The sequence below is a fragment of the Musca domestica genome, unplaced genomic scaffold, assembly GCF_030504385.1.
Source record: "Musca domestica strain aabys unplaced genomic scaffold, Musca_domestica.polishedcontigs.V.1.1 35, whole genome shotgun sequence".
In the NCBI taxonomy this organism is placed as follows: Eukaryota; Metazoa; Arthropoda; class Insecta; order Diptera; family Muscidae; genus Musca; species Musca domestica.
In genome coordinates this window covers 4,904,769-4,932,455 of record NW_026712315.1, presented here as the reverse complement: position 1 = coordinate 4,932,455, position 27,687 = coordinate 4,904,769, and the positions used below count along the sequence as shown (strand labels likewise).

Genomic DNA, 27,687 nt, shown 5'->3' with positions numbered 1-27,687 from the left:
AAGCTGTCCGCACTTTTATACTGGGAATATGTGTTAAGTAAATCAGAAACTTTGATGGTGGTTTACCCCTTTGTAGCAGTTTAAATTTGAATTCGTATGCAACTAATTTATTATGGGATCTACGTCAACGTCCACGACTTAAAATTCACCGTGTCGTCTTTATCCACTTTAATCTTCTGGATAATTGAAGAATACCTGTAGCAATACTCTTTTAGAGAATGAAGGCGGATCATGTGCTTTCTTCTTCCACGAGCCTGTGTCTCATATTGAGGAGATGTGGATAGTGGGCAGAGCAAATGTTCGATTGTCTCAATTTCTTCCTCATCCTGGCATATCCTACAGTAATCATTTATCATTTGTAATCACAATTTAGAAGTCATGACTCAAATGCTATAGTGACCTGTGATGATACCCGCCACATCGACATATACCGACACGGGATCGTTAACTACACTGTTCCGTTTTACCAATAGCTCTATGGCTTCTTTGATCGCATATTTAATCTTTGAACCGTCAGTACAAACAGAAATTCAAAATGCTTATTGCAACTTATGCATCCACAAAGTCTACAGTTTTTGTCGCGAAATGAACTATAAGAGATATATAGAACATGATTTTGAAAAGAAATTTTGATCTTTCATTCAGTTTTCGCGGTTTTAAATTATTTATTCAAAATCAATGCAACAAGTTTTTTGTTTTTTTTATTGTTTTGATAGTGATTCTGACATTACAAGCCAAACAGGTAGACCTCTATACTTGCAATATTTCAAAGTTAGCCTACCTTGTATTCATTGTACCATGCATGGAGCTATCTGCATTTTGTTTGTGTGTTTTATATCCTGTTCTAAAGTATGGTACAGGGTATAAATGAATGATTCGACTTTTAGTTTAATATCTTTATTGAGATTATAGAAAATTTGTCACAATATTACCTACAAAATCATGTATAGAGAATCACCTTTTTTGAAGTATGCTGTCAGATTTTAAAGGTTTTCATTAAAATAAACTCTTTGGCAAAACAAAAGAAAGTTCGATGAAAATCTAAAAATTTCTAACGAATTGTTTTATCAATTTCGGTTACATTGTAACTATCGATCTGTTTTGGATGAGAAAAATTAGTACCTCGAGAGACGCAGTGGTCAATTAAAGAAAATGCCACATTTATGAGCAAAACTTATACACGAAGCATTAACGATTATAGTTTTGGTGATTTTTTCGAGAAACGTTAATTCCTGGTGTATATTTATGATTGGATGCATAATGCATAGACAAATTGTTTTCATACGACAACAAAGTTGAAATATAACGTGCCTCAACATGGGATTATGGGTTAATAGTATATATGTGGAATATAATTTTCTCTGATAATTAAAAAAATGTATAAAATATGTTTTCTAAATGCGGGTCAAAAACGATTTTAATTCTCGTTAAGCTCCAAAATTATTTTGAACTTAACTTCGAGCTTAAATAATTGCGATAAATAATAGAATAATAGAAAATCTAAATCTTCATGGTCTGACTCTGTCATAACATTGCATTTTGTTAGATTTAATTATATGGGTTCTACAACATAATCGCTAGAAGGCTTTTTCATTTCTTCTATCTGTGCTAACATTTTTTTCAATAGTTCAAGGGTGTTGTCTCGATTTGAGGGCTCTGAGGCCAGATTTGAAACAACTTCTCCTACATTGCCCTTGGCGTCCATGCATTTTAATATTTCTAATAATATAGGATCAAAAGGTATTCCAGCAGGTGGTGGTGGGAGTGGAGTTGAAGAGGTTGGGACATGATTTTTTGCATTTTCTTCAGAAGCGGCTTCAACTTCAAGGGTAGAGTCGGGATTAGATTTGTCCTTTGTAGCTGAAAAATCCTCGCTTTTGGGCAATGCTAGAGCTGATTGCTCATTGACTTTGCTTGAAGCTATTGGCGAGCCCATTGCTTTAGAAGCCGAGCTTTGGTCAATTATAGATTTTGCTTGATTTAAAGCTGTTTTAAAAAAGTCATCATTTTTCTTAGCATCCGATGCCGAGGAATGAGTAGTTACAGACTTTGTTTGGTTTACATTAGTTTGAGCAACTCCATCATTTGTTGTAGAATCCGATGCCGTGGCTTGAGGAATTGCAGATTTTGCTTGGTTTACATTTGTTTGCCCAACCCCATCATTTGTTTTAGCAGAAACAGCTGAGACTTGAGGAGTTGTAGATTTTGACTGATTTGAAGTTGCTTGCGAAATTCCAACATTTAATTTGGCAGCTGAAGCTGAGACTTGGTTAGATGGTGTTTTGTGCTGTTTGGGAATGGCCCCGGTGTTCTTATTGGAATTTGATAACATTGCAATTTGATGGTTGGTCACCGAACTTTGAGTATGGTTGCTGGGAATGGTATTGCTTTGAACATAGCCTGCCTGCGCTGGTTTCGGAATCACATTGGCAGTCGTATTAGGAAATGCACTTGCTTTGTTGTTGTTTTGATTGAAGTTACCAGTATTTTGGGAATTGGTTCTAAACGGATTACGGTAACCACTTTGATTTACATTCGATTGGTCTTTACCCTCATTCGCATTACTTGGTTGCGCATTGTTTACTGTTGCGTTAGCATTTCTTGCATTTTGTCCAGACCGGTTTCCATTGTATCTTCTCCCCCTGTTACTGTGATATCTTTTGACATTTTTAATATCAGTTCGTGTGCTTTGCACACTAGGAGTAGGTGAGGATGTCGTATTGTTTTGTACACAAGGCAATGGTTTACCGCCATTAATCGGATGGGGTTTGAAGTGATGTTGTGGCTTATAATAATCCCTAATGTCCACCATATCTCTTGCGCACTCATTCAAGAACTTAAAGAATGTTTTTAATGTTTGCTTCTCTTCTCTGGGACTTTGGGACAACCATCTGTGGCAAATTTCGGCATCCAATTTGCTCATAAGTATGTAGATAAGCCACTGATCACGCTCATTTTGTTTTATTGCATCCAGAGCATCTATTATAGCGCTAGCATCGGTAGCTACCCTACGTAAATCACTTTCAATTCCATACTTCATTTTCGGTATGTTCATAAACTGCTCAATGTGAGCATGGACCACGTAGAGTGGTCGATCAAACTGTTCCTTGAGGCGTTTCCAGGCCGTTTCATAGCTATCATTTGACGATGGCACACATTGAATTAAATTGGCAGCCGCTCCGCGCAGTAATGATTTTAAGTAATTCATTTTTTCTCTGCCTTGCCAATGGGGTTTGGTCTCAAGGGCAGTTGTAAAGAGTTTTTCAAATAGAGGCCAGTCCTTATAGGCTCCGGAAAATGGTTCAATTGCTACTTTTGGGAAATCATCTTCAGGCTTTTTTACGGTTTTCTGAGATGAGTTACGTGGCGATGATGATGACGACTCCATCATATTCAAGCGATCCATTAATTGTTTGATTAAATCGGTTTGCTGCTGATCTACGGCCTTATTCGTTTCTTGTGGTTTCGGCAACAAAGACTTGAGCAACAGTTTTGTTTCCATATATAAATCTTCATATTCGTAAAATTCCTCACTGGGATCCACATAATTTTCGACATGTTGGAATTTGTACAGATTTTCGGTTATTTGAGACAACTCACGCCAAATATCTTCCAAGCGATTTAGGCGAGTTTCGATGTGATCAGTTGTGTGGTTACTGGAAGGATCTTTGGCAAACTGCATAATTCGCATCATAGATCCCTTTAAAAGATTTCGTCGGGATTCCAGAGTCTTCATGTCAGTGGCCATCTGGCCTACATTTGATGAGTCCATATTCACAATTCTAAAACAAGAGACTGAAAAAAGTTAACAATAAATTAATTAAAAAAGATGAAAGTGTTCCAACTGTTTGGACAATTTGAGAGATTAGCTTATCTTACATTTGAGTATAACTTGTTGAATGTTTTTTTGCGCTTGTCCTCCTCAAGCCGGTTGGCTGTGTAAGAGGAAGAAACAGAAAAAAGGGAGAAAATCAATCGCTTAGAACATGACTCATTTAGACAATGTGAATTTAACTTATTGATATATGAACCTCTTTGAAAACACCTGTGCAACAACAATTAGATGTTGAATAGAATACGCGACTTTTGAAATGTACTTTTATTTCGGGGAAGGAATTATTTGCAATGGATTTTAATGAATGCAACTGCCCTCTCCAATTAGCCATATGAAATCGATTATTGTTATCGAAAACAGTTAAGTGGCCCGGCAACACATGAAGTTTATGTAAATAATGATCAGTGGATTTAGACTGCCGGTGTTGGTTTTCAAGACAAAAAATTTATATTTATGATCGGTCTGTTTCAGAACTGCAAGAATGTTCAAGTTTTTACTATGATAACCGGTTTTCCCTTTTTAAAATAGAAAAAAATTACAAAAATTGCAGAGTTAATAACACCACTTGTAACTAACAAGAGTGTAGTATATATGTTCACATTTCGTTCAGCCAAAAATTGGCAACACCGTGTGTATTTTCTTGTATAAATGCCAGGATATCATGGTAGAAGAATATAGGTAGACGCATCGACACAGCTGCTGGGACAATGAACTGTCAAACCAATTTTGAACTTGAAAGTGTTGAATGAAAAATTATTTAGATTTGTAAAAACTCGAATTATAATAACCACCGAATGACATCGTATAAGAAAACATTTAAAAATCTACTCATATTTGAAAAAACGTTTAACATTTTTTGACATATCAAAGCTCCCAAGCATTGGTGGATCTACCTGTATTCTTCTGCCATGTCAGGATATTATCACTTATGGCACGTTTATGCTACTGAGGTTAACCCAATGGTTTCATTAGATCTAGTTGTTTATTCCATGGTAGAATCAAGAAGGTAAAGTCATTTCAAATAAGCATTCTTATCTTTGCAGTTTCTGTAGCTGAGCTTGTCAAATACCATGGTACAATAAGGAGGTAGAACAGCTTCGCAAAATTACAGAAATACCCCCCTGAAGAGATGCCCGCTTCCTGTCAAATTTGCATGTCACAAGTTCTTTTTATAAAAATGAGTTAAATAGCGCAAAAATGAATTAAATGTCTTGATTTTCTTTCAAAAATATGATCTAAACAGGCAAAAATGGGGAATATCTTATGCGCGTCCAGCAATGTACGTTTTGAAAATATTTTGTTTTTATTTTTCAAAACAATAAATACATACAAAAAATTGGCAGAAGACGGACACACTTAGAAAAAAAATGTAATCAGCTGGTAGCTCTACCTTACCTTTTTATTGTAACATGGTCAAATACAAACGTTCATATGTCACAACAAAAACAAGACATGCTTATTTACATTTATAAGCCATTCAAATAATCAATCAATTTTGTGAAATTAAAGGTTTGTGGCAATTATTCAGAATGATTCGCCCAAAATGTGTATTATAAATTGAAAATTTTTACAGAAGGTCGGCCTATGATTAAAACAACATATTTTTTCAGGTGAAAAAATATGTCCTGTATAGGACATACCGCCGCGGGAAATAACTCAAGGATAGAAGGACATCAACCTATACGATTATTATATTATGGAATTATTGGACAAATTCCAGAGGAGAAAATTTCAAGTCTCATTCGAAGGCCGGCCACTTAAAGAGTATCAAATTATAGAAAACAATAGCACATATTGTGTGCAGAGATCGAAATAAAATATATATATAAGTTAAGGTTTTGCAAGTTCTGGAACAGACCACATATATCATATGCCTTGTTCCAGAACCTACAAGAATCTACCAGTTTTGCAATGCACGACAAGAGTAGAATCAATTTTGAATCAATTTTTCTCCCGCTCAAAAACAAGGAAGATACCCAGCAGTCCGCTGGCCATTACAATTTAATACCCATCCAAATGTATGCTATATTGTCAATAGGAAAAAATGAAATAACAGTGGTTAATAGCATACAACTAGCATCCGAATCGGATGAGTCGTATTGCTATTACATTGTGAAACAAAATCCATGTTAGAATTAAAGAACAAAACAAAATACAATAAAAAGAGTCCATCGCACTTGCATCTGAATCGGATGCCTTTGTATTGTTTTGTAACTTTTTTTGTTTATTGTTGCAGCTGCTGTTGTACCGTTATTCATTTTTGATGCTTCTTTCTTTTTTGAAGCAAAATTTTATTCTGTGAAGTGTTTTTGAAAGTGCAAGTTGTGAATATTGAACAAAAGTTAATAAAATAAATTAATAAAATAAGAATATAGTAAGTGTTGTGTGTTAAATAAGTTAAATGAAATGTCAGGATTCAGTAGGAGTAATTTAAGACGATTAAAGAAAGTGGAAACAGACAATTTAAAAAGAAATGCACAGTTGAGGACGGACTGTTTGGAAAACAATGACATTGTACTAAATTAGCAGATTCCATGTATTCCAAAATTGTAGAAGATTTTGGAAAATATGTAAGAATATTAAAAACTCTCCGTTATAATCCATTAATAATTTAATTTCTTTCAGGTTAGTAAAATAAAAATTATAATTTCGCCAGATGGCCTTATTAAAAACTTCTGCAAGATTAATGACATTTCTATAATATTATCTTACAGCTATGATGGTAAGTTAAATTTTTTCTTACATATTTATTGAAAAGTGATATTATATTACCTTAAAATGTAGTCCATTAGTCTATTCTTAGTATAACTGTTTAATATTAAAAAATTGTTCTATATTTTCTATCCTTATTTCAGAAGCTGTCATATGTGAAAGATTCAATGAACAGGATTACGCCAAAAAAAATTAGAAATTGTTTCAAATTCCCTAAGGCCAGACACTTCCGAACAATGTTCTACAATAAAAAACTGGAAAAATTTAATTCTTTTCCTTTAGTTTAAGCTTTATTTCTTCCCACGTCTTTTGAATAAGTTTTATGAATTTCGTTTTTATGCATTATTTCTAATTATATTTTATTGTTGAAAACATTGTTAATAATACGAATTTTTTAATAAAAAACAGCTGAAATTTAAGTTCCACAATCTAAAATGTTGATGGAATCGGACCCATCCAACCTTCGCTTACAATGTTGATAGATTTCGGACCCATCCAACATTCGCTTACATTGTCGATAGATTTCGGACTCGTCTGACGGCCTAGGCCATCGCTGTGTAAATGTAAGTAGAAATTGTATACAGGCTTTGGATGGGTCGCACCTACATTGTCATTGGTCTCAGATGGAAATGTATGTGCTAAAAAATCCGCTGGGTATGCACACTCCTATTTGAGCGACATCTAAAAATTGAGTTTGCTTTATTTTTTTGCTCCCAAGAGCACTCTCACTCGAGCGAATTATTTTCGATATCAGAAAGGAAAAATAGGTTATCATTGTAAAAACTTTTATATTCTTGCAGTTCTGGATCAGACCAAAATATAGAAACACAACAAAAGGGATAAACAACTAAAACAATGCACGACAAGAGTAGAATCAATTATGAATCAATTTTTCTCCTGCTCAAAAATGAGGAAAATATGCTCACTCCTATTTGAGCGACATCTAAAAATTGAGTTTGTTTCATTTTTTTGCTCCCAAGAGCACTCTCGCTCGAGCGAATTATTCGGATGCTTGCCGATATGGTAGCTCTGTAAGCCCCACGCTTTCTAAACTGGTGGACTTTAAAAAATATTCTTAAAAAATTTACTATTTGTGATGATTCTTTCAAAAAGTATCCCCGTTTTTTGGTTCGGGGATTCTCGAAAAAATATTTTTTAAAAAATATAATCGGTTTTGGCCCGTTGTTGACCGAAAAATCTTTTAAAAAATCCACTCTATTTGTTTTCATGGTCATGGAACTACATGTATTTTGTTAATCTGATAGCTGTTGAAAAGGCCATTCTAAGAATCCTTGCTTTTTGGTCTTACGGCCCTGGGGCGTAGTTTTCGAAGTCACGGCAATGTGAGAATGTAAAACTATTTTCGAGCTAGAAAGATTTTCACTCATTCAATATCGAAATATGTTTTGATTAATATGCCAAATTCTGAATGTCGAATGTTAACGAGTTTAACACAGGTCATTTATTTTTGAAAAATAATGAAACGTTTCGGTTTTTGTTTTTTTGTTGTTTTATTATTAAAACTACAATTAATTATGCACAAATATATTTATTACATACATACAAACTATGTACGCAGAATAGTTGTTGTTTTTAATTTTTTTTTTTGTATAAGTATATATATTATAAATGTATATATAAATTGTAGGCTCACAAGAAATCATTTAAGGACGATATAAACATAATATTTATTTAGTGAGATTATAAATAAATTAATTTAAAAGAATTGCAAACAAAACAATACCACTTAACATCGGTTTTTTATCTTTACCGGCTAGCGTAGAAAATTTCCAATTGAAGAAAAGGAAAAAAAGAAATTGAATAATATATATAATATATAAAACTAAACCCAAACTTAAAATGATAGACAAGAATGTAAAAATATTTATTAATCGTTTAGTTAAGTTGTAAAAAAGCCTTTTACTTTTATCAATTGATTTATTTAATTTTGTTGTTTGTTTTTTTATAAATACATATTTATTTTTATTATTTTTGTTTTCTGTTTCCATTACAAATATTTGGTTTTTGTTTTTTTAATTTTTAATGTAATAATTAATTGTGTTGTTTGGTTTACGGTTCTTAGATGGTAATCATTTTAACTTGTTTTTTGTTTTTACTTGATAAGCAATAAATTTTGTGAATTAATTTGAATTTGCAAGTTGCCTTTTATTTGGGAGAAGGAAGAAGTTATCTTATTTGTTTGATTTAGCATGGTTTTAGTTTTCATTCAATTCATTTGTTCGGCTAAAGTAAAAAAAGGAAAAAAAATCGATTGAATTAATTATATGTATATCCCATTAGCTTTTACTTTTTATATTTTTCTCTTTATTTTCTTGAAATTCATCTTTTCCATTTTTCTGTTTTTTTTATGTGTAAAAAATAATTACGAGTGTTCTATATTTAGTGTTAGTTTGTTTTATGTCTGTCTTGTTAAAAAGTTTATAAGATTATACGGGAGGATAGGAGGGGGGACAATTGAGAAACTTTTAACAACATCCGCTACTAGCTGACCCAGCTTGATTGCCAGAACCAGGCAGTGAAGGATTTGTGGGGGAATGTTGTTGCCCGATTTTAATGCCATTGGCCTGAAATAGAAACAAAAGAAGTTGAGTTAAAATAATAAATAAAAAAATTGATTTATTTATAAAAGTATGTAATATTTTGAAAAATGTCTAAACCGATGAATTTTTAAAATTGTTTTTTTTTTTTCAGAGTCTATTGAAATCTAAACTAAATGAATGTCGACAAAGGTCTCTCAAAGCTATAATAATGAATTGTATAAAAAAAAAAATTCAATTAATATTATTAGATTCTGTTTAAAGGGATATAAGTTCGGCCGGTAATGCTTTATGTGAGGAGGAGAGTTACTCATTGAAAACCCGATGCAACAAATTAAATTCAGCTTAAAAAAAAGTGTATATTTGCCGGTATGTTATACTGATTGTTTTTTTTTTTGGAGAGGAGAATCACAAGTGTCAAATTAAATAAAAAAATATTGAAACTTTCGAAACTCCAAATATCTGGAATAGACGTTATACGTGTCTATATAAAAATCTCGATATAGGTAAAATCGGTAAAATATAGCTAAAATCGGTCGTAACGGTCTATGCTCCAATCGATCGGTATGCCAACGTATTTAACTTTGCAGTCCTCCTAATTTTAAGTATTTTAAATATTCCAGCCGAATACAGGGTGAGATGACCAACTTCAGACTGCCACTCGTCCGACAGTTGTTAAAATTTTTCCAGTGACAGCTCATTATATTGTTTATAAGGGAACACAAGTATTTTGGTGAGAATTTTCCAGAAAAAAAAGTTATTCGCGATGGAATTCAAGCGTGATAGTGTGATTTCTTTATATTTGGCTGGAAAACCACAAGTGGCTATAGTTAGAGCACTCCATCATTTAAATGTGAATAAATCTTTTGTGTCTCGTACCGTTATTGTAATACTGGTAGCGTAGCCTGACGTCAAGGAAGTGGACGGAAGAAAACAGCAACGTCAGCAGAAATGGTTCGAAAAGTATAGAAGCGACTTGATCGAACCCCGCGTGGAAGTGGACGAAAAATGGCTCGTGAGCTGAACATATCGCAATAATCCATTCGGCAAATATTGAAAAATGAGCTCGGGATAAATCCATTGAAATTCCAAAAAGTGCAAGAACTTACACCGCAACAGAAAGAAAATAGACTGAAAAGAGCTAAAGATTTACTTTGTTTGGCCACCACCGAAAGGGGCGAACTGCCGAATTTGGTTTTCTCCGATGAGAAAACATTCGTTGTCCAGCGGTTTGTAAACAAATAAAATGATAGTGTTTACTTTTTAAAGAGGTCAGCTGAGAATGTGCACCTTCGGTTGGCCACCAGAACACAGGCGCCGGTCATGGTGATGGTGTGGGCCGATGGTCGCTCTCCGCTCGTATTAGTCGATCGTGGCATCAAAATAAATGCCAAATATTATCGCGAAAATATTCTGGAGGGTGTATTAAAGCCTTGCGCACGCAAACATTTTGTCCGCAGACCTTGGACATTCCAGCAGGCCATCACTCAGCACGCGCCATTTAAGAATGGTTACAAAATGAGGTTGCTCGCTTCATTTCCAGCGCACAATGGCCACCAAAATTTTCGGGCACCAATCAGTTACTATTGAGTCTGAGTATTTTGGAAATCAAGTTTGGCACTAAAACATATAAAAGTGTCGGTCACCTCAAGCAAGCGCTTCGCCGGGAATGGGCCAAAATACCGCAAAGCAATATTCGGGCAGCGTGTGACGGTTTTATTGACCGTTTGAAGGCCATAATTCGTGCCAAAGGTTACCAATTCGAACAAATCTAAACATCTTCTAAAATTTGATGCTTTTTCCGACATTTTTTGCTTTCATTCAATAAAATTGAAAAAGAAAATGTAGAAATGATGGCGTTTGACTTTATTGCAGTTATTTGTTTCACCCTGTACTTAAAAACAAACAATGTGCGGTTCAAATTTATATTGGGAAATGGTGTGAAAACATAGCTAAAAATCATTAAAATTGTGGGATTCAAATCAAAGATCTTTTTGTCCAAAATTTTACTGCTAAACATCATATTATTTATTCGAATTATTAACTACAGCCGGTTGGAATTAATGAAGTCTATAACCTCTCAGAAAATATTTGGAGGCTAAGACAAAAATAATACACGAATTTTCTGCTTCCATCTTACAGAAAACTATAGCTATATACGAAGCTGTCGCATTTCGAAATGGAGAATTCAATTAGACAGTGAAAACGATATTAATGGAATCAACAAGTTTTTTGATTTTTTTTATTCCATTGAGGAGATGAATTCAATTAGCTACTAAATTCATCTCCTCCAGCTACTTATTTACTTTTTATCTCCATTCTGGGAACGACTTCCAACTTACCTCATTATTTATATCGAAAACACCCTCTTGGATTTTTTCATAAATTTCTTTGGCTGTATTGATAAAGGCTTCCTCGACATTTGCCGCTGTGCGTGCAGAGGTTTCCATAAACACCAGACCATGTTCACGGGCAAATGCTTCACCTTCCTCCTTCTTCACCTCGCGTCGTGACTCCAAATCACTGAAAAATAAATAAGGAATACAAATATAAATCCAAAAATCTCAATGATACAACAAACATAAACAACTTACCTCTTATTACCTATCAACATAATGACCATATTTGAATTTGAATGCTGACGAGCATCCTCCAACCATGTTGTCAAATGATTAAATGTTTCACGTCGTGTTATGTCGTAGACCAGCAGTGCACCGGCTGCACCGCGATAATATGAACGTGTTATTGATCTGAATGCTTCTTGGCCGGCTGTATCCCAAATTTGCAACTTAATTTGTTTTCCATCAATGGTAATCATGCGTGCACCGAATTCAACGCCAATTGTTAGATCGTGCACGGGCTGGAAACGTTTATCGGTGAATTGGAGTAGGAGACATGATTTGCCGACACCTAAAAAAAATAAAAAATAAATTAATGTTTTTCCTTTTTATTCGACCTTTTTATGTTTTTAATGATAATAATGTAACTTGACGGAGTAGGAACGCTACACTAGCTTTAAGTTAATTATAAAAATTCAATTTAGTATTTATACACATGACTATTTCCCTGAAGATGAAATTCATTGAATTTCGAAATATTGGAAGATTAAAATAAATATAACAACAAAGACCTCAAGCTCGAAAAACACTTGTTTCATTAAAAAATAAATTTTTATTTATCATATATTTTATGTCTTATTAAGTGTATACAATTATTATAATCATTATTTTATTATAAAAAAGAAGAGTCATTATTTACCTTAATAATGAAATTTGAGCACAATATCAAAATACTTATCAATGGTAACCGGACATGAATCATCATAGGCCAATGACTTCAAAGCAATATTAATATTAATTTGCAGGGAAATAGAAGCTTTTTTGTGTTACTTTCATATGTGGATACATTTTAAAAATCAAATATCCCTTAGGTGGACATGGACATTGTGACAGATCGGGGCCAGCGTTTTATTCCCAGCACCATTGAGTGAAAATGTGTATAAGACCTTCTAAAAACCTAAAATGTTGGGGCTATTCAGGGTGAGGGCTATTCGATATGAAGAAGATCTCTATCATTACAGAAAAAGATTAAAACAAATATGGCGCCATTTTCAGAAAATAACTTTCCAAAAATCATGGACGATTCGAACAAAAATTGAACATAAGCCATGGGAGCTATCATGACATTATCTTGAACTTTATTGAAAATATATTTTGAGCGATACAAGCATAAATTTAATATTTTTGAGGACTCACTTGTAAAATTATGAAAAATCTTTAGATGGCCAATGGATTTTCAAAATACCTAAATTTGATGTTATGCACATACTAGAGCTTATTGAGGATATGAATTTTGTGTGAGGGACATTTTTGCCGCTGAAAAATTGAACTTGAACAAGTAAAAAAGCAGCTTAGTTCGAAGGAACTTGAAACATTTAAAAAAAATCCGAAAACTACCACTTAAATGAAAACCATTATATGAGGGATATACGAAGACGTGGTTGTACCCATTGTTGTAGTACCCATTAAGATCAATACGAAATTTGAAACGATTGCGGTGGATATTGTTGCTGAAATCATGAAAATACCGAATATCGGGAGGTACCGTTATATGGGGGCTGTACGAAGACTTGGACCTGCGTACAATTTTTTTTAGAGTGATTGCAACAGACAGACATACGGGCATCGCTAAATCGTCCTAGAATTTTACGCCGATCCAGAGTATATATATATTTTGTAGGGTCTATTATGAATATTTCGAGGAGTTACAAAAGGAATGACAAAGTTAATATACCCTCCATAGAATGGTGGACAGGGACATAATTTTACTACTTGCCAAATTACACCCACTTTGGTGGGAAAATGTTTTCCAGAGCTTTCAAAATATCTTCAAGAGAAAAAATTTTGGATAATTTGAAATTAATTAATTTGATTGAAAAAAGGATGTATCTTTTTTAATTGCTATGGAAATTGCAACACCAAATGGTTTGTTTAGATCTACATATGCTATCCAGATAGATAATACTTCATGGGATGTCTGATGGAATTGCAAAACTAATATCACTTTCCTCCAAATATGACAAATGGTATTAAATGTGCCGTGTAGCAGGACGATTTATATAATTAAAGTACTCTTCATTGTCTTGCAGTCTTCTTTGGAATAGTATTTCAATTAATTTACTCCAAAGAAAACATTATCCTAAAATGAGAAAAAACATCTCCAGAAAACTCTACCGATTCCTAGTGGGAAACATTTCTATTAACTGAAAAAATGTCCAACAAATTTCCTTCTCCTGTTGGTCTGAAAATCCTTACTGCAAATTAAGTTACCACAAAATTTAATTAACCATCCTGGTTAAAAAACTGAGATAAGCAAGTTCTTCCCTTAGTTCGTGTGCACAGGTTTCATTGCAATGACTCAAAATACATATACACTGCTTTAGGGATGAACCCAGTGAAATTTTTAGGGGAGAAAACAGCTGTTGTTGGGGGATACCAGCATATAATGATGAGAATATGAAAACATGTTTGACAGACAACACCCACAAATGGGAAATTGCTTAACGGGGTATGTTGTTAAGGGCAAGTTTAACCATGTAAACGAAAAGGAGGGTGGCTGGACGATAGGCAAATTAATTTCATACAGAGAAGACCAGACACAATGTATTATTACAACAACGTACATACTACAGGTTAATAAATGTGTATGCAGTTTATAACAGCAATATAAAACAAAAACAACAACATGCTGTGGGCCAAACTTTGGATTTCTGCTATAGGTATACAACAACTAACAAGCCAGCAGCTCATTGGATATGGGATTGGATCCACCAACCACCCCCTTTACTAAGAATATGCCATAGAAAACAGTCGTCATCGTCATCTGATACAACAACAATGATTGGGGACCAAACGGGGGCGCATTACTAGACTTACAGAGAGCGAACGACACAGAGAGACAGAGAGCGAGTGTCCAAATGACCAACAATGAAAACGAAAAAATATTGATTTTTCAACAATGACAGAAATTCTGTAAACTGTAACAAAGAAAATCCTCATATTTTAATCAAACAATAAACAAAAAGGGAAAATCTAACGACCCCCAATTGCAATTTGAAAGTTTGTTATATTTAAAAATCCTTGAAATATTTGCTTCCATATGTTTCTGTTTCCAGTTGAGATTTCATAATTCTGCATATTACTCAGGCCCAACACCATCAACAAAATTTAGTTATTTTTTTGCCAAATTTTCAGTTGTTGTTTTTCTTTTTTGTCGTGTTAATATTTATGGGGATGTTTTCGCTTACCTGTATCACCAATAATAATGTATTTGAATAAATATGCGTAAGACATTATTTTTTCTGTTCACGGGAACTTTTCTTTATAAAACTATTAAATATTTATTACAATTTTCGCGATTTCTCGAAGAATTATTATACCACTACGCAGTTCTCTCCGCCAGACTCTGAGAGTACGAAGGCTAGATACTTAATTAACGGCGTAGTCTGTGTTGCTAATCGCTTAAAAATGATAACATGTTTTCCGCAAATCATAGAAAAATGATAACACAGTTCACTGATAATGAAAATTATAACCCATCTGCATTAACAATGCATTTTTATAATTAAAATAATTGAATTTTTAATAAGCGAGAAAAATCAGTGTGTTTTTCCAATAGAAGTATTTTTTGAAGGAATAAAAAAAATAATTACCAAAATCGATTAAAGGTCTTTTTGACACAATAACATGTAAGTATAGAGTTGACATTTGAAAGTTACAATATCTTACTTGTCCTGGCATGTTTTTAGCATAATTTAAAATTTCTTTAGATTTACTTTTACATTGAACATGTCAAATACTACTCTGTACCATTAAATGTAAGAATATATTAGTTTACCAATTTTCTTCTATATCATAAATAATTATGGTAGTAAAAAATTACATTCTTGCAGTTCTGGAGCAGACCATATATCAAGCCCATAATTGCCCTGTTCCAGAACCTGCAGGGATCTGCTATTTTTGCAATTTTTTTTCGATACCATAAGGGAAAAATCGGTTATCGAAGTAGAAATTTTACATTCTTGCAGTTCTGAAACAGACCAAATGCCGATGTTTTTAAACTTCAAAGTTGATCTGCTAAAAATAGAGTGTACTAATTTTGAATTTTGTTCGATATAATTAAGGAACATTCTGTTATCGTAGCAAAATTTCTATATAAGTTCTGCAAAGTTTGGACCTAATCAGCACATTTTTTCTCAAAATTTTATCAGACGGAATGTATTTTTACATATGTGCTGTCAATTTTATACGATTCCCCAATATTCTTTCTTGCGTTATAGTATGATTTCAACTACACGAATATTAGCCTATGGGGCTTATCATTAATTTACTAGAATTACTGGTCTGTTCCAGAACTTGCAGGAGTCTGACGTTTTTGCCATTTTTGTCCATATCATAAAGGAAAAATCAGTTATCAGAGTAAAAACTTTTACATTCTTGCAGTTCTGAAACAGACTAGTAATGCTAGTAAATTAATGATAAACATCAGAGGCTAAATTCGAGTTCTATGGAATATTAAATGAAAAATATTTCCTTTATTATTGAAAAAAATTGAGAAATATTTTTTTAATGAAAATTTAAAGTTTTCCAGATATTCCTTCTTCCGTTATGACATGACAGCTATACGAATATCGGATAACCACTACCATAAAACTTGGCCATCTGGCAACATTGTTACAAATACACATAATTGTCAAACGTCAAACTAAAAGAAGAAAAAGAGATTTTTCATCGTTTGTACAGAAATTATATCTTGTATTTTTGATTTAATAAAAGAATTAAACAACTTTTAGCAACATTGTTAGGGTCAAGCGACAGGAGAGCCTAAGGAAAACATGAAGATGGCTGATGGTGCGACAATTGTGCGTAGAAATAGACCAGGAACAAAGGCGAAGGTAAGGGAAAAACGACACGGACCAACCGACAAGACAATGACAGACAAACAAGAAGAAAACAGAAATGTATGGGAAGAAGACAAAAAGAAGACTACTCAACTCTCTTTGCAATGTTTAGGATTTTTGTCGGTGGCCAGATGAACCATTGGAAGAGATGGACAGCACTTTGGCCGTTCAACAGTATATACAGCAGCTGATTAAGCGTGATCCCTCAAATGTAGAGCTAATATTGACAATGCCCGAGGCCCAGGATGAGGGTGTTTGGAAATATGAACATTTAAGGTGAGGCCCTCTAATATGTTATGACGTGATTGTGCGATCATATTTTGATTTTGTTGTCACCAATCAATTTATTGTTGTTGTTAATTTCTTTTTCTTTTGCAGGCAATTTTGCATGGAGTTGAACGGTTTGGCGGTGCGTTTGCAAAAGCAATGTTCACCATCAACGTGCACACAAATGACAGCCACCGATCAATGGATATTTTTATGTGCTGCCCATAAAACACCAAAAGAATGTCCTGCCATTGATTATACACGTCATACGCTAGATGGCGCTGCATGTTTATTGAATAGTAATAAATATTTTCCAAGTCGGTAAGTTGGTAAAAATGATGGAGAATAATTATTACATTTTTAATGTTATGCATTGTAGATTGAAGTGTTTAATGGTATTATTTGTAGTCTCAACGAATAAGCACTGGAAAAAGAGTTGAACATTATTTTTGTTGCAAAATAGGAAATGTGAAACTGGACGTTCATAAAATACGACGAATGGAATGAAAAAATTATCAAGACATTAGGTCAAACTTCCTGTTCAAAATAGAAATTGCCAGATTTTTTTTTAGAAATTGGATTGCTGTACAACATGACTACGGGCAAACCAAGGAAATTTTTCCTTCTTTCCTGTGAAAGTTATATTTATAGCAAGAGAATAAATTTTTTTCTAAAGAAGACATTTGATTAACATGGAAGGGAAAACATTAAAAGGATTGTGAAAAGACGATATCTATATTTGTTATATAACCTTCAATCAAAACAAGACTTGCGAAAGGTCTTTGTCTATGATCTAGGATCCATTCTAAGGTCTATTGATTCTATTTAAATTTATAAACAACGGCGAAACGTTTCTGCCTATAAAAAAACTAATGGTTTGAAAAGATTTAAATTAATTTATGTCAATATTTAGTTTGCCAATGTGGCATTATTTAGTTTGCCGAAGGCATTATTGATTTAAGCTTTCTACACCAATTTGTAAAAATTAGGTACAATGCTGCCTGTACCTCATTCAAAAACTTGTTCCACTATTTTAAGCATTGTTGCAAACCTATGCAATCTTCTTTTTTTTTGGGTTGTGCCTATTTTAATTTCTTTAAAAAAAACTTGACCTTCATGATTATTCTTCGAATTTTATAATATTAAATTTTTTCTTTCTTTTGCAGAGTCTCAATTAAGGAGTCATCAGTTACCAAATTGGGTTCTGTATGTCGTCGTGTCTATCGAATTTTCTCACATGCATACTTTCATCATCGTCGCATTTTCGACGAATTTGAGGCTGAGACATATCTATGTCATCGGTTTACACATTTCGTAACAAAATACAATTTGATGTCAAAGGAAAATCTTATTGTGCCCATCAATGAGGAAGAAAATGCTGCGCCCGGAGAAAGTGAAGCTTAAGCACAGTAGCGGTAGTAGTATAGCAACACGTATCACATCTCCAAAACATACAAGTACATCATTAACAAAGTATATTCGAAGCGATGACATATAAAACAAATATGGTGCTGGAGGCGCCATCAACAATGCAGAAAATTGAAATAGGAACCTTGTTAAAGAGAGAGAGAGAGAGTACATACATACTCTTACAAATCTACAAAAATAGAACATCCTGTAAAATCTCTAGGAGGATTCACAAGAATAAAAGCAACAAATCCCTTAAAAACTAAACTCTTTTTGCAAAGTATGTTCACAATTATTAAAAGGGATTTTTTCTTCTAATTTTAGAGATTTGTTGGAAATGTATTCCGAATTCAAACATCATCCAACACAACAATAATAAATTCCTTAACCAATTGCGAAAACAGAAAAAGATTGAACCAACAACTATTTAAAGAAATAATTTATTACTTCTATAACAAAACCTAAATCACTCAAAAAGCCGTTCGTTTTTAATTTATTTTATAAACTAACTTTAAATTTTAATATTTAATTTAATTATTTGCAATATTCAAAACCCATTTCATGGTTTATTCGCCAAAACACATTTGTCCATTTCCCTTATTTTTCATCGATACAATTGCTAGCATTTTGTTTTAATATTTATATTTAAAGAAAAAAAAAAACTAATAAAATACTACAATATTAAGAGAAGAGTCATGAGTAAGACTTGAAAAGGAACAAAATTCGAAATGAAAATTAAGAAAAAAAAAAATATATATATATTATTGTAAATCTCATTACATCATAGTCAAGCTAAAAACAAAAACCATATGGAAAAACTCAACAACAACAAGTGAACATAAATTGATGACATAGTATTTAAGCTGTATGCAGAAACACAAAAATGGAAAATATATTCAACTCATTTATTTAATAGTCTCACAATTAAAACTGTGAAAACCCAAGCGAAACAAATTATATAAAAGAAAGAGAAATGAAAGATTATAAATAAAACTTCAATAACATGAACAAATTATCAAAATAATGTTATGCGAGCTTCATCTGGCTAATAAAGATGACATCGAAGTCTTCTAATTAGGCAGAAAATGTAAAAGTTATGTCCTGGTAAGTGTCGCATTTTTTATTTGTATGGCTAATATTTTTTTACAAAATACTTTTTTTTTGTTATAGCTTTACAGGAAACATATAATTTATCTTGAAGACATATAATTTATCAAAAAATAGTTTTAAGAAAAAACAAAATTCACGACTCCATGGCTTGTCCGGCATCGGCAGATTTATTGTTGTTAGCATTGCTATTTTGATTTTGTTGCCTGGGTCCTCGATTTTGTTGAGGATATGGCCGTCTTCTTTTCGACGAATTACTGGATTTATTTGGCTGACTTCCACTGGGATTGTTGACATTTGTAGCGTCATCGTTGTTTGTCTGTTCATCATTGTTGTTATTTGTGGATTGCTGTGTTTGCTGCTGGCGTGGCCTTTGGGGCCTTCTTTGTTCTTGATTGCCATCTTTACGTGGCCTCTGATTTCTACGAGAATTCTGAGAGTTGCCGCCATTCGATTGCTGATTATTTGAACTGTTGGCATCGTAGATCCAAAAATCTGTTTTACTATTGGGTTTTTGTAGCCTTTGGAGGGAGGGGTGAAAAAATTAGGTTATTTTTAATGGCTACAAAAAAGTATATGACTTACCCCGCAACGTTGTCATCGATTGGTTCCAGGCTCATGTATATGTGTAGCGAAGGTATTTGTCGATGGGCCACGATTTCCTCCAGTCCCTCCATTTGCGGCTTCCAATGTTCTTCGACGCTAAAAAAAGTTAAATACCAAGGTTTTCTAGAATTTGTTTTTTTTCTTTGAATATTGTAAAAATTTTAGATTTTTGAAAAATCCGGTAATGAAATCATTTTTAATATTATTTAAAAAAATATATTTTTTAAATGTTTTATTAAAAAAATATTTTTTATTTTAAAAAAGTGATTTATTTTAAAAAAGTATTTATACGGAGAAGTGAAATAAAATAAATCGTTAATAAAAATTATTATTTAAATTTTTGAAAAATGCGGTAATAAAATACTTTTTTTTTAATATTTTTTAAAAAAATATTTTATTTTAAAGTATTTTTTTTCTCCAAAAAAAAACAATTATTTTAAGAAAATATTTTATTTAATAAAAATATTTATATGGAGTAGTGAAATAACTGACTGACCTGAGAATCAACGCCTAGACGAAACGTCTAATGCTAGAATCTTAAAATTTTGCACGAAGGCCAGTATTGGTGCGTAGACCTGTGATAAGGCTGGGTTTTTAGAAATTCGTACTAAAAGGGTACACAAAGTACTAAAATGCACTAAAATTGGAATACTTTCTAAATTTGGAATGAGAGTCACTGATTTTTGGAAATCTAAACGTTTTGAACGAGAAGTTTTAAAAAAGTACCATTTTGTATTATGTAAACGAATAGAGCTAGAAACCAAGGTACCAAGGAAAAGTATGTTTGATATACAGGGTGAGATGAGAAAACTGCAACCAACTTCAGTCACTCGTCCGATAGCTGTTAAAATTATTCCAGCGACAGCTTATTATATTGTTTACAAGCGTACAAAAGCATTTTGGTGAGAATTTTCCAGAAAAAATTTAATCGTGATGAAATTCAAGCGTGATAGTGTGATTTCTTTATATTTGGCTGGAAAACCACAGGTGGCTATCGTTAGAGCACTCTAGCAATTTCATGAGAATATATTTTTTGTGTCTCGTATCACCGTGATACTGGACGGAAGAAAACAGCAACATCAGCAGAAATGTGAAGAAGCGACTTGATCGAAACCAGCAATGGCTTGTGAGCTGAACATATCGCAATATTCCATTAGGCATATATTGAAAAATGAGCTCGGGGTAAGGCCATTGAAATCCCAAAACATACCAAAGAGGTCAGCTAAAAATGTGCACCTTCGGTTGGCCACCAGAACCTAAGCGCCGGTCATGGTGATGGTCGGTTGGGGTGCCATAACAGCCGATTGTCGCTCTCCGCTCGTATTAATCGACCGTGGCATCAGAATAAATGCCGAATATTATCGCGAAAATATTCTGAAGGGTGCATTAAAGCCTTGGGCACGCAAACATTTTGACCGCAGACCTTGGACATTCCAACAGGACTCAGCACCATCGCACTCAGCACGCGACACCCAAGAATGGTTACACAATGAGGTTCCTCGCTTCATTTCCAGTGCACAATGGCCACCAAAATCTCCGGATACAAATCCGTTGGGCTATTGTGTCTGAAGTATTTTGGAAAGCAAGGTTGGCACTAAACAATACCAAAGTATCGATCACCTCAAGCAAGCGCTTCGCCAGGAATGGGCTAAAATACCACAGAGCAACATTCGGGCAGCGTGTGGTGGTTTCATTGGCCATTTGAAGGCCATAATTTGTGCCAAAGGTGACAGATTCGAATAAATCTAAACCTATTCTAAAATTGTATGCTATTTCCGAAATCTTTCGATTTCATTCAATAAAATTAATTAAAAATTTGGTCCTAAGAGATCTAAAATCGGATCTAAAATCGTTATTTCGATGAATCATATTTTGGCCGTATCAAATGATATATACCCTCTCTAGCCATATGGCTGAGGGTATAAAAAAAATTAAAAAATATAAAAAAAACAATATTTTGTTGTTGAAATAAATATTAAAAAAATATTTTAATTTTTTTGAAAAATTTATAATTTAGATTCTAAATTCTTAAAAAATATTTCCAAAAATAATTTTAAAAGACGACGAATAGGGCACTAGTTCAAAAAAAAAAAAAGAATCTTTACATTAGAATAGAATAAGAAGAATATATACATTTTTTTGAAAAATATTTAAAAAAAATGAAAATAATATAATATTCTGTGGCAGAACCAAACCAAAATGTGTATGTCCAAATATGTGTATGTCCGAAAAAATCAAATATTCCAACAAATATGTATCATTATTTTAACTTCCATTGACCTTGCAAAAATATATCTTCAAAACAATTTAGTATAATACAAACCTAGTATAACACATTCTGGTGACCTGATACAGGGGATATGAACGTTTAATGATTTCGGCACAGGATATGGTTTTAACCACCCCACCGCCATGACCACTCCAAACAATGTTTTTGTGTTCGCCCTTGTCGAGAGCATTCTTGGCATAGGTCACCACATTGTTGACCTTTGTGCCACCGTTGACCTGTGGGGAAGGATATTTATTTTTGGTGTTGAATTTTTATGTTCCAAAAATATCAGCACTCGAAACTTACATGCATCCATAAGAAATCACTGCCTTTGGGTAAAAAGTCTTCGAAAGGTAGGTCATCTTTGGTCAATGGTTTTTCAACGTTTTCACCTTTTCGATAGTGCATCATTTTTCTGCAAAAACGAAAAAAAAAATAGGATTATTTCGGGATTGATTTCGTATAATTGTAAACATCCATTCGCATTTTTATTTAAGGATATACGTATGTATGTTCGTGTGTGTTTGATTTATAGAATAATAATCAGTTCTACCCATCATAAATTGAATTATTGCCCATCAAATAGTTGACAGCTTCAATAGCCGTGACACGATGACAAATGCCTCCGACACCGGCCGATGGAAATTCAAGGAAACACAGAAAAGGAAATTCAAAAGGCCATTGAGAGCATCATAAAAATAGCAAAAGAATTTCTTCGGCATTCTTTGGAGGAAGTCGTAAGCATTTCTTCTTCGTTTTTGTCTCCCTCTTTTTTATGGCCAGCTAGAGGTTATGACGTCGGATTGCTCCTTCTTGGCAAGTTGTGTAAATGCCCGCCCACACACACACGCACGTACCCACGCTCAGGGAGTTTTAACACATGACAGTGGAATGTTGGGCGGTACAGCAATGACAGTGAAAACTAGGCCCAGCTAGCAGAGGGAGTTTTTCTTCAGTTATGACATTGGGAAAATAATTCAAAAACATTTTTTCTGGGAAAATGGGAAAATGTAACTCCGTATTTGAGATTTATTCTGTCATATAGACTTATAAAGGATGAGTACATTTTTAAGATCGATGCCATCGTCCTACAATGAAGACAAGGATGGGTAAGGAAAAAATTGCAAGTATACATATGTGGTAAGGTATCAGAAGAAATAGTCCGATCTCTACCAATTTTGTAGCAGATCTTGTGCTGATGGAAATATTGAGATGTACCAAGTCGGAATGGAATCGGATGTAAATTTGGCGTTTTATGAGCTTCATGGATATTCAAAATTTTGACCCTTTGTGGGGGAGGTACCAGAAGGAGTGGACCGTAGAAATAATGGGATGTGTGAATTATGAAGAGAACCGGATGCGTATTTCGGATTTTATGATCGTTTTGGTTATTCAAAACTTTGACCCTTTGTGTGGGAGGTACCGGAAGGAATGGTCCGATCTCTATCAATTTTATAACAGATCTTGTGCTGATGGATATATTGAGATGTGTCAAGTCTCCGTGGAATCGGTTGTTAATTTCACGTTATATGAACTTCGTGGATATTCAAAATTTTGATCCTTTGTGGGGGAGGTACCAGAAGGAGTGAACCGAGATATTCCATTTTCACGCAGATCTTGCGCTAGTAGAAATAATGGGATGTGTGAAATATGAAGAGAACCGGATGCGTATTTCGGATTTTATGATCATTTTGGTTATTCAAAACTTTGACCCTTTGTGTGGGAGGTACCAGAAGGAGTGGTCCGATTTGTACAATTTTATAACAGATCTTGTGCTGATGGATATATTGAGATGTGTCAAGTCTCCGTGGAATCGGTTGTTAATTTCACGTTATATGAACTTCGTGGATATTCAACATTTTGATCCTTTGTGGGGGAGGTACCAGAAGGAGTGGACCGATATAGCGCATCTTTACAACAGATCTTGTGTTAGTAGATATAATGGGATGTGAAATATGAAGAAAACCAGATGCTTGTTTCGGATTTTATGTTCGTTTTGGTTATTCAAAACTTTAATCCTTTGTGTGGGAGGTACCAGAAGGAATGGTCCGATCTCTACCATTTTTATCTCTACCATTTATTTTTCACGTTATATGAACTTCGTGGATATTCAAAATTTTGATCCTTTGTGGGGGAGGTACCAGAAGGAGTGAACTGAGATATTCCATTTTCACTGCAGATCTTGCGCTAGTAGAAATAATGGGATGTGTGAAATATGAAGAGAACAGGATGCTTATTTCGGATTTTATGTTCGTTTTGGTTATTCAAAACTTTGACGCTTTGTGTGGGAGGTACCAGAAGGAATGGTCCGATCTCTACCAATTTAATAACAGATCTTGTGCTGATGGAAATATTGGGATTTAACAAATTTGAATGGAATCGGATGTCAATTTCGCATTTTATGGCTTCATGGATATTCAAAATTTTGACCCTTTGTGGGAAGGTACCAGAAGGAGTAGACCGAGATATTCCATTTTCACAGCAGATCTTGTGTTAGTAGAAATAATGAGATGTGAAATATGAAGAGAACAAGATGCTTGTTTCGGATTTTATGTTCGTTTTGGTTATTCAAAACTTTAATCCTTTGTGTGGAAGGTACCAGAAGAAATGGTCCGATCTCTACCATTTTTATAACAGATCTCGTGTTTATGGAAATAAAATTTTGACCTTTTGTGGGGAAGGTACCAGAAGGAGTAGACCGAGATATTCCATCTTCACACCAGACCTTGGCTTAATAAAAATATTGAGATGTGTGTAATTTGAAGACGATTTGAAGACAAATTACATCACATTTTATAAGAGTAATTGATGAAGTGGACCGATATTTTCCATTTTCACACCAGACTTAGCAATGATGCTAATATTAGGATTTATAAAGTTGGAGCAAAATCGGATTATCCTTTCTCGTTCTTTAAAAGTAAATTATTTTCTTTGAAAATTTCGATCTTTTGTGCCCATCTGCGATATTGCCCATCTCCGAACTCGATCTAAGTTTGATAATAATATTACGATGTACCAAGTTATCGTGCGAAGCAGCCAGACAGACGGACGGACGGACATCACTAGATCGACTCCAAATATCCTGAAACGGTTTTGGTTCAAAGAAACCTAGGGTATAAAATTTCGATTAGTGCGCTTTTGCCGTAGCAAATGATATGTATATACCCCCTCTAGCCATATGGCTGAGGGTATAAAAATGTTTCTTTAGTTCAATGTATACATTCGACTCGAAATGGCAAGCCTTGGACGATATTTATGATGAGATTAATAACATAACTGAACTTTTCTATGGGATTTCTACGATATTAAAAAGCCCCGAATAGGGAGCCTTCTTTGGGTGAATACATATTACTCCTTTCTCCCCTCTCTCTCTCTCTCTCTCTCTCTCTCTCAATCATAACTCTTATGTACCCAGAGATTATAAGGTATTTATTGTTGTACGCTCTAGCGGTTGGTGGTTCCATTCCATTTGCTTTCATTTTGTTCTATCCCACTATTACCCACACCCCCTCCACCATCTTCTCCGAATGATTTATTTCATTCACTGGCGTAGATAATTGTCGGGGAAGTGGCTTTGACACGTCCTTGTGTCTCTGTTGACACGTGGAGGTTGAATATTCAGCGTTCTAATAAATTTCAACAAGAGAGTCAGTCCTTTTATTGATCTGAATATGCAGTACATCTGTGTGTGTGTGTGAGTGATTTTCTGTGTATATGGGTTCTGATAAGAAATCGATGTTGAAAAATAATTAAAACAGTTCGACTATTCCACTTATCGATTCATTGTGGTGATTGCGGTGTTTTCCGCTGTTTGCCTTCCATTGCTCGTCAAGTGTCAAGGAAATTTGCCGCTTGGCAAGAAGTAGTTGTAGTTTCATAATTCACAATGTGCATTTAAGGATGGTAAGAGGGTAATATATCCTCCCCCATTGCGGGTGCATTGAAATAAGAATTCAACAAGTGTTTGCATATTTCTTACCCCTGATTGGGGGGAGGATGGGATGTAAAAAACAAACAGTTATTAGAATTTATTAATAATTAGAAATTGAGAATTTATGAAATTGAATTCTAGGAAGTTATGCGTTGTTGGCAATGGGAGAGAGGCTGTAAAGGATGGATGTTCTTTTTAACAGAAACGGATTGCTTGTGCAGGCAATAGCGTAACTAAACTATGCGACGAAATGATATTAATGTATTATTTCTCTTTGGTTAAAAGGCTCATAAGGCATATTTGGTGTGGATGATGGCTTACATGATATCTCATCTATAGCGATTCGTTGACCCCTCAGCTCGTCCATAGTGACTCCCTGGCCTTCAGCTCGTTTATAGTGATCCCTGGTTTTCAGCTCATCAATAGCAACACCCTCACCCTTCAGCTCGTGTATAGCCACACTGTGACACTTTAGTTTTCAGCTTATCTATAAAGATTTCCTGGCCTTCAGCTAATCTGAAGCGCCTCCGTGGCCTTCAGCTCGTCTATAGAGATTTCCTGGTCTTTAGCTTGTCTAAAGCGGCTCCCTGGCCTTCAGCTAGTCTAAAGCGCCTCCCTGGCCTTCAGCTCGTCTATAGAGATTTCCTGGTCTTCAGTTTGTCTAAAGCGCCTCCCTGGCCTTTAGCTCGTCTATAGAGATTTCCTGGTCTTCAGCTTGTCTAAAGCGCTCTCCCTGGCCTTCAGCTCGTCTATAGAGACTCTCTGACCCTTCAGCTCGTCCATAGTGACTCCCTGGCCTTCAGCTTGTCTAAAGGGACTCCCTGGTCTTCAGCTCGTCAATAGCGACTTCCTAGACCTTTAGCTCGTCTATAGCGACTTTCTGGCCTTCATCTGGTCTTTAGCAACTCCCTGGTCTTCAGCTCGTCTATAGCGACTCTCTGACCCTGCAGCTCTTCCATAGCGACTCCCTGGCCTTCAGCTCATCTATAGCGACCCATATGTCTTCAGCTCGTCTATAGCGACTCCGTGGCCTTCACCTCGTCTATAGCGACTCCCTGGTCTTCAGCTCGTCAATAGCGAATCCCTAGGCCTTTACCTCGTCTATAGCAACTCTCTGGCCTTCAGCTGGTCTATAATGACTCCCTGGCCTGCAGTTCGTCTGGAGCGACTCGCGGGCGATTTTGAACAACTGGCACATACGGCACTAGATACGGACTTGGAGTATTTGGTAATGGTTGTTCGGTTCTGTAATCGAACTTATAACCTCAGCCATATGGCTAGAGAGGGCCAAAACGTGCCTCATTGAAATAACGATTTTAGACCCTAAGTCCCTTTGGACCAAATCCGCTTCAGGACATTTGGAGTCGATCTAGCGATGTCCTTCCATCTATCTGTCTGTCTGGCTGGCTGGTACGCACGATAACTCTCGAAGGGAGTATCCAATTTGATTCAAACTTGGTACATCGTAATATTATTGTCAAATTTAGATCGAGTTCGGAGATGAGCAGTAGCGGTCCACTCCATCTGGTACTTGCC

General features: G+C 34.6%; 4 protein-coding genes across 9 annotated transcripts in view; 1 reads left to right on the top strand and 3 right to left on the bottom strand.

The window, feature by feature from the left end:
* Positions 1 to 1,386: 1,386 nt before the first annotated feature.
* On the bottom strand, positions 1,387 to 4,181 carry LOC101896568 (uncharacterized). Of its 4 annotated transcripts, none has more exons than XM_005180215.4 (3): positions 4,032 to 4,181; positions 3,880 to 3,935; positions 1,387 to 3,782 (listed from the first exon to the last, which is right to left on the bottom strand). In XM_005180215.4, exons 1-3 carry the CDS (start codon positions 4,164 to 4,166, stop codon positions 1,553 to 1,555), a joined length of 2,421 nt encoding a protein of 806 aa, XP_005180272.1. In that variant the 5' UTR covers positions 4,167 to 4,181; the 3' UTR covers positions 1,387 to 1,552. The 4 variants fall into 4 exon arrangements, with proteins under 4 accessions (XP_005180272.1, XP_005180274.1, XP_011291174.1 ...); XM_005180217.4 differs by having other exon boundaries at positions 1,387 to 3,795; positions 4,032 to 4,117; XM_011292872.3 differs by having other exon boundaries at positions 1,387 to 3,795; positions 4,016 to 4,105.
* Positions 4,182 to 8,849: 4,668 nt separating this feature from the next.
* LOC101896389 (ras-related protein Rab-2A) lies at positions 8,850 to 15,085 on the bottom strand. The gene is made up of 4 exons (XM_005180214.4): positions 14,912 to 15,085; positions 11,700 to 12,015; positions 11,448 to 11,628; positions 8,850 to 9,132 (listed from the first exon to the last, which is right to left on the bottom strand). Exons 1-4 carry the CDS (start codon positions 14,955 to 14,957, stop codon positions 9,034 to 9,036), a joined length of 642 nt encoding a protein of 213 aa, XP_005180271.1. The 5' UTR covers positions 14,958 to 15,085; the 3' UTR covers positions 8,850 to 9,033.
* A 1,228-nt stretch (positions 15,086 to 16,313) lies between these two features.
* LOC101896217 (MOB kinase activator-like 4) lies at positions 16,314 to 19,262 on the top strand. 2 transcript variants are annotated; one of them, XM_011292871.3, is made up of 5 exons: positions 16,314 to 16,400; positions 16,457 to 16,558; positions 16,677 to 16,840; positions 16,943 to 17,152; positions 17,998 to 19,262. In XM_011292871.3, the coding sequence occupies exons 2-5, from the start codon at positions 16,499 to 16,501 to the stop codon at positions 18,233 to 18,235; spliced, it is 672 nt and encodes a 223-aa protein (XP_011291173.1). In that variant the 5' UTR covers positions 16,314 to 16,400; positions 16,457 to 16,498; the 3' UTR covers positions 18,236 to 19,262. The 2 variants fall into 2 exon arrangements, with proteins under 2 accessions (XP_011291173.1, XP_019891180.1); XM_020035621.2 differs by having other exon boundaries at positions 16,359 to 16,396.
* A 66-nt stretch (positions 19,263 to 19,328) lies between these two features.
* Positions 19,329 to 27,687, bottom strand: part of LOC101898424 (ribonuclease P protein subunit p25-like protein) — an 80,738-nt gene continuing 72,379 nt past the window's right edge. For both annotated transcript variants that reach the window (XM_020035620.2, XM_059125824.1), the window contains exons 2-5: positions 22,527 to 22,635; positions 22,275 to 22,456; positions 19,931 to 20,047; positions 19,329 to 19,866 (exon numbers count right to left, since the gene is read on the bottom strand). In XM_020035620.2, coding sequence (XP_019891179.1) covers positions 19,482 to 19,866; positions 19,931 to 20,047; positions 22,275 to 22,456; positions 22,527 to 22,631 — 789 coding nt within the window. In that variant the 5' untranslated portion in view covers positions 22,632 to 22,635 and the 3' untranslated portion in view covers positions 19,329 to 19,481. The remainder of the gene's footprint in view (positions 19,867 to 19,930; positions 20,048 to 22,274; positions 22,457 to 22,526; positions 22,636 to 27,687) is intronic.